At 36.0% G+C, this 7,615-nt stretch overlaps 1 protein-coding gene across 1 annotated transcript in view; it reads right to left on the bottom strand.

The window, feature by feature from the left end:
* The window catches only part of CFAP47 (cilia and flagella associated protein 47), a 382,585-nt gene that overhangs the window by 364,121 nt on the left and 10,849 nt on the right, over positions 1 to 7,615 (bottom strand). Inside the window, 2 exon segments of the mRNA XM_019473044.1 lie at positions 1,673 to 1,798; positions 4,154 to 4,304. Coding sequence (XP_019328589.1) covers positions 1,673 to 1,798; positions 4,154 to 4,304 — 277 coding nt within the window.

Here is a 7,615-nt window from a genome sequence, read left to right as displayed (position 1 = left end):
GTGTAAGCACTACCTAGCAACAACTAAAACATCGGTGTGTTATCAACATTGTTCTCACCCTAAATCCAAAACACAGCACTGTACCAGCTACTAGGAAGGAAATTAACTCTATCCCAGCCGAAACCAGGACATATGTACACAACACAATTTATTGCAGAAGCGAACAGTGAAACATTTCTGGGTTATAAAAATATTTTTAAAATGTGAAAAAATTATTAAATGTGTATTTAACCAGCAGCAATAATTATCTGTCATTATATCATAGATAGCAAAAAATTGTTTCAAATGTTGTAGGAAAAAATGCAGTGTTTGACCTCAGACAATAGATAATCTCTGATATGGGATCAGAATCAGGAACAAAGGACTCTTTTTGTGCATGGGATGACATGTGAAATGAAATCCTTGAGTCACAGGCCAGCATACAGCATTTCTTGCTGATACAGTTTACGTGCTGCCTGTTAGTGCAACCTGCTGTATTACGATTTACAGAGCCTACAGAAACACAGATTCAGCAGCTATTCCTTTGTCTGCCCTCAATACATTCTTCACTAACCACCACTTTCATTCTAATTTTGCCTGCGTCCAATCCTGCAAAACTCCATCATACAGCCTGCATGCATCACGCAACAGTTTATAACTAGAAACAGTTCCCATGCAACCTAAGAAATTTCACATCACGCAAATTAGTTGTAGATGCATATGTAATGTAGGTTATCTCATTTTCTTTTTCTAATCATCATTCCTCAAAGAAAGAAGTTAGTATGTATGAGTAAGAGCTGATTATATAAACTACATTCTACATCTTTAAGTTGAGCTGGCTAGAAAACAAAACAATTTTTCCTCTGCTTTTTGGAAAAAAAAAAAATTCTGTTCTAACTAGACAGCCATTTGATTTTTTTTTTTTTTTTTTATATTGCAACCCATCTCTGTGTTTCTACAATCATGTATTTTCTGTTGGTACAATATTTCTTGTGGAAATCCATGAAGCAAATGTTCACACGACGCTGGCCTAATGCAAATAAAGATACCTTGTGATATAATAAACAGCTGTACAAGTGAGGAACAAAAATAATTAACTGCTTGAAATTTGCTGTTTGAAACTCAGCATAGTTGTCACCCTACTTCTGGAGAAAGGTGTCTGCAGCTTTGTCCAGTGGAAAAGGCAGTCAAATAGGTTACTTGGATCATATAAGCATTCTTACACTCCATTCTCCATGTTCCTTATACTCCTATATGAAACAAATACAGTTCAATTCCCATCCTAGAGGACTTCAGCTCTGAAAGCACAGGGAGCTTGTAGCTGTTAGCTATTGGGATCACAGAATCACAAAGACAACAAAGCAAGAGCAGACGGGATTTGCTACTATTTATGTCAGGCATAGTAAGCCAATGAGCAACTGTTATTTTTACATCTTTCAGATGGGACTCAAAAGTAGAGCACTCCTAAAATTTGGCAAAGTTCTAAATTCATTTTTCTTCCCTGAGTGGAAACATAGTACTGCCTACAGAAGCAATGGGCCATTTATAGAACCTTTAGCTACAATACTCATAATCTGCATAACCCAGAACTTCAGTTAATTTTTAATTGGCCACTGAAGTGTTAACTTGCATAAAATTACATTTTCCAAGAAAATAAAATATTTGTATAATTTAATGCAAACTAAATATTTACCTGAAGCTGATCCATGGTTAGCAATACTAATCTCTTTACTAATTATTTTAGTGTTTGCAATCACGGCACCAAAATTAATCTCTGACTCAATTTCCAGATAACAGCACGGAATTAATCTGCAGAGAAAAGACATGGTTATATTTTCCCAAAACTTGAAAATACCTTTGCATTTTTAAGAAGTTTTATTAAGCACTCCAGTGGAAGAGAGTTCTCGTTCTCTCCTAGTTCTCCTACCAATGTTTATGCAACTTACTTCAGCAGTAGAGCATACACAGGGAAGATATAAAAAAGATCTAGCTATCTATCAAGCTGTTTAATGACTAACTACTGTAACTTTAAAACAATACAGGTTTGAACAATTAGTCAAAATGGAATGTAAACATTTCTATTTAATTTTATTTAAAGTTCTTTGTACTATAATAAAGTATTTAAAACTATCTTGAGCTAGTTGCATCACAAAATAAGACCAAAGTTAGTATTCAGTGTATTTCATTATCAGCTGCCTGAACTAAACGCAGAGAGAAAACATGCGTGCTGGTTTTAATTTACAGTCTTCTTGTTTTATAGATACTTTATGTGGCTTCAACAAAACTTGTAACAGACAGAAGTGGATAATGACACAAGTTATTTCTATTATTTATTTAAGAGCCTCAGCCAGTATGATGACATCACTGTATTGGGTATTGCTTAGCCATAATGAAAAGATCATATTCACTTTAGGAAACTTGCGGACAAACAAACACCTCTGTGGACATTTCATAGTGATAATGCAATTTTTACCAAAAAAAACTTTTGACTAGTATTTCTCCATACGCTATTTTCTCAAACTGGTTAATGATGCATTTTAAATTATGTTTGCATAGAAAAAAATACTTTATATTTAGTGACCCTTCACTGCAATAATTGAGTATCATCTATCTATAAACTGCAGACATGCATGACACAAAAATACATTTGGGAAAAGACTGATTCAAAGAGAATCATAAAGTATATTAATTTATTTTCCAGACAAACACAAAGAATTATTATAGCCTGTCAATTTTTTTCCCTGCAAAAGCCCATTAAACATGAAGATTTGAAATACTTAACAATCTACTGCAAGTCCTTTCCAGAAAGGAGTCACCGGTAACATTATCATCCTAAGTGGTCTTATCTCTACATTGAATTACTAAGTTCTGTATTACCTTATGAAAAGTCATCCCTGTCTTTCAGTGAAAGAAAAGCATTTAGGACTTTCCATTTAAATTTCTCTGAAGTTATTAAAGAAAGCTGTAATAGCATTGTTTAATACTGCGTTCTAAAAGAGTAAGGAGTTTACAAACATCACAGAAAAAAAAAACTAATTGAAATTGTTATTTCCAAGTCTTCCAATGGTAGACAATCTTTTGCTAAAAAGAGACAAAATTTACAACTTCAAAACCCCACGTCAGACTTAACCATTTGTGTCCTACATTAACAATAGTACAATATTAAAATTTTAAAAATCCCATAACTTTTAAGATGAAACGAGGAAAAGCAAATCAGTGAAAAAGATCATGACATAAGAGGTAAACAAAATGTAGGAGTAAGTATCACTTATATGAAGGCAAAACCTTGCACATTTCAGGCTAGCATGAGATGTTTTTAAAAATCAAGCAATCCCACAAACAACTCATATACTGAATAATCTCCATGGAAATTCCTTTCTGTCTGTACATGTAACTTGTAAGGTTAAGATTTTCATAAAGACTATAATTTGCAATAGTTTATGGGATTCATCCGTGCTAATTTAGGCATTTAAAGTTGGACCTGTAAACAGAAGTTTGTCATTCTAATTTCTCTTTTTAGACAAAGGAAAGAAAGGTATTCCAGAGCAATTCCCCCTCATCCTCGGATAACACCTAGCCTAAGTCTGAAAAACTATATTTAAAAGCTTACTTTTTCCAACCAATATACATGTTATATACAATATATACGACATATATCCATATACACACACATAGATAGGCACACACAATCACACATGGATTGATGAAAATGATCCTTGAATGTATGACCTTATTCTAAAACACACACCATATTTTTAGAATTAGGCAACACGTCTCACTACAATCCAGTTTTGCAAATATGGACAATTACTATAAAATCTTTTATATAAGTGGTTCAGTAAGGAGGGAAGACATTAAGAGTAGATGTTAACTTGTCTAATATGTTGATACAGAATTAGAAATTATCAACGTTATCACAACCAACTTAGAATAAAGCAAAAAAAAAACCCCAAACGCTCTCTAGGATCTCAGAGGGATATCACCCCAATTAACTTCTTACCTGTGTGCTGCTCTGAAAAAAAAAAAATCTTACTTTTGTAAGGAAACTTACTATTTGTTTTCAATACAATTAAAAGATTAATTACATAGCCATATGTGACACGTATTAGCAAACTTTCCACAAGATTAAACTGCAAATAGTAACAGCAGCATATGAACTTTTGACCATCGTACCCAAGGAGGGGGATATCAACTATGTCATCTTCTATTAAAAGAAGTAGTCTATCTTGAAGATCATCTTCACTCTCAGGATAATACTCCACAAAAGCTGTAACTTGAAGTCCAGATGCAACAGGTTTTTCTGGATTTTCCACAATCAATTTAAACTGTAATTTAAAAAAACACAAGTATTTTTTTAAATTGTTAAACATTTCTAGGTTAAAAAACATATACATGTGGTTCATTTTCAGAATAATAAGCAGATTGATTTAAAATTCACAACCAACTTTAAAATACGCAGGATTTTATAGAATTTCTCTTCCTATTTACTGAAGTCCAGATGTTTTAAGGTAAAACAGAAAGACAGAATGAATACTAACCCATCAAATTATATGGAAGAGTTGGTTTAGCAAAATATCATTTCTAGTCTTTCCGAGAGAGTTCTAGCTTTTCCTACTGTTGCAATAAACCTTCTGAAGCAACACAAAATTAAGTCAGCTACTACTCAACGCAGAATCTTTTTGGTACCTGAGAAAGTAACAAGGATTAAGTCTCAGTCCAAAGCAGCAAGAAAAGGAGACAGCATAAACATTTTCTCTAGGTCTGACTGACATTCAGCTGATGTCAACAGAAAGTCTCACTGTACATTGAAAATCTGCTTGAAAGGCCCATGGCACCTCCAATTTTGGGGGTCAAATGAAAGAGAGAAAAACAGAAGCAGCTGACAGAAAGCACCTTTTTCCTCTCTCAAAAGATAATTCTGGATTTGTTGTGGTCTGTAAGCATCTGCTTATATCCAACACCCCCAGCACATCTTTCCTTGAACAGAATACACAAGTAACCTACTAGCACGTAGTGGGAAATCCAGCAGTTCCCACATTCCTAGGAAAGCATCACAGCAAGGTCTAGAGCTTCTCTGGTGTTTCAGTCTCCTTACAATTCACATCACTCTATGCACAACAGGCTTCTGCTCTGTATGTCCAGTTTAATGTATGTTTATTTCTGAGTCATCTCAGTATTCTTTACATTTTCTGTTCTAATTTATGTTTGAAATACGCAAACATATAATTTACTATTTGTTGATTCTATTATCTGAGCATCTCCTTCTATTCCTTTAAAATTTTCCTAGCAGTATAAACACTCAGTTAAAGGAAAATTGTTACGTAATATGCATCATGATTATGGGTTTGATTTTTTAAAGACTAGCCATGTTTTAATTTTGAAGCATGTAAAATTTCTCTCTTCTCTAAAAAGAAATGAACAGCCATGCATATTCATTCCATACAAGGGAAAATGAATATATTGTACTAAGAACTTTTAATGAAACCTATGGAAAACTGTTTTGTGATCTAAATTCCCTGAAAGGCATTTCTTGGCCATGCACTATGACAGCTCAAGGAAGGTTATTTTTCAGTTCTTGCACGCTATGAATGTAATGCCTCAGAAAATTTACAGATGAGTTATATACTTCAGAGCCATGTAATCACAGATAGCAGCATAAGATCTGGGAATGAGAAAGGGCAACACAACAGACCTTTCCAGAACCGAGCACATGAAGTGGAATCTTGTCCCCTAACTGTTATATTGGTCATCTCACGCACAATAGCATTAAAATACTCAGCAAAAGGCACGAGATAGAGGTAAAAATTCATAAATTATGATTGAGCAACCTTTTCTCTTTTCTGAAATTGACTCTGCCTTTCCATTTCTGGAGCACATGAAAAATTGATAAGGCTGATGAAAACTAACAAAACAGAATAAGCCCAGCACTACCAAATCAAGCACTCTCAACAGTTTCCAGCTCGTTCCAAAATTCTTCAGTTACAGTGTAATAAAAATCAAGCTGTCTACATCATGCAAATTAGAAAATTTTAGGGGACAATAAAATGCATACAGTCTTGGCCACTGTTGCCCTCAAAAAGAAAGGCTGACTACTCAGATAGTGAAATTATCCAAGGTACTTCAACTGTCTGACAATCATTTTCATGTCTACCCCAGAATACGCTTATTCATAGTTCAAGTTTGGCAACACAAAGCAATGTCAGCTTCTGTTCAACCCCCAATGCCAGTTCAACCCTTTGATACTAATTTTGACGTAATTAACATATAATAAACTAGCTAGATGAAAGACCAAAATAAAACTACTACCCACAGCTGGATTTTGCTGGGCCCACACAGGTTACAAGTCAAGGGCTAAACTGGTTAGAATTGTAAAGATGCATTTGCCTTTAAAAAGTCTGGCTAGGCAATGATTTTTCCAGAACTAATCAGATGCTGTTAATAATAATCATACTATCTTGAGATAAGACTGTAAAACCCTCTTTTCTGAGAAAGCTCTCCACGAGCAAGCACCACAAATGGACTACTTCACTCAAAAAACTTAGAAGAATACAATACAGAAACAAGGTAATAGAGCTATCCATCAGCCCTATGGAAATCCAAGCAAAAACAATTTCAAAAGTTGTGCCCTTCAGCTGATCTGGAACACTTCACAAATTTGTCGTTCGCACCATAGCAAAGTGATCCATTTCTACATAACGCTCCCTGAAATAACAAGGAACTCACGGGCTTCTTGAGGGATAAAATTTCTGGAGAGTACAAAGCCAGCCAGCAAAGCTAAGCAGGATTTGTTACCAACAAGGGACTTGATGTAGTAAGACATACAAGCAAGCTAATTTACTTCTATTGAAACTATGGATTTAACAAGGAAGCTCTCTTCAAATTGTTTATGACCTCAGGAAAATACAGAACTGGGAAGACTGGACTTCATTTCATTCTGACTTACAAGCTTCAAACGAGCAGCCTCATTTGAAGCCCTATATGAGAATATTTTTCAAGTATCATAGAAATGACACCTACATGTTCTCACAAGAAAATGATGAACCAGGACTTGCTCCCTCCTTCAGAACTGTCACACAAGAAGCAATCCAGACAACTTTGGCTCTAAGAATTGCCTCTTATTCTTTCCAGTTTATCTAGTTACTCAACTATTTTAAATTAATTTCCAATTCACTGGCAAATTCCAGCCAGTCTCATAAGCTGCTCTGGCATCCATGGTAGCATTTAATATTTGCAGTAGCTGAACACAGACAAGCATTTACACCTGCCCAAGCAACCTCTCACACAGGACCTACCTAGCTGGGCAAACCTGTGGGCAGACGTCGCCCCGCAAAACTGCAGAAAATAAAAGCGGGGCCTCGAGACACACTTTTCCTCTGGCAATGTTCTGCACCTCAAGGAGGGCCTGGCAAGCGCGAGGGGAGCGGGCTGCGTACCAGTTCCTCAGGGCAAGCCCGGGAGGGAAGTATACAGACCCGCGGGACTCGGGTCGGAGTGGGGTGCTCCCACGAGGCACTACCGTTATTGACGCACAATGGAGTGGTGCGAGGTGCTGTACAAACAAACACAGAGCCGACAGCTGACTTGGAGAGGCAGGCCTCGACGACGTTACCCACCCCCACCTGGGCCAGGGGGCGCA

This window comes from Aptenodytes forsteri, unplaced genomic scaffold, assembly GCF_000699145.1.
Source record: "Aptenodytes forsteri isolate BGI_AS27 unplaced genomic scaffold, ASM69914v1 Scaffold2, whole genome shotgun sequence".
Taxonomy (NCBI): Eukaryota; Metazoa; Chordata; class Aves; order Sphenisciformes; family Spheniscidae; genus Aptenodytes; species Aptenodytes forsteri.
This window is presented reverse-complemented; position numbering and strand designations above follow the sequence as displayed.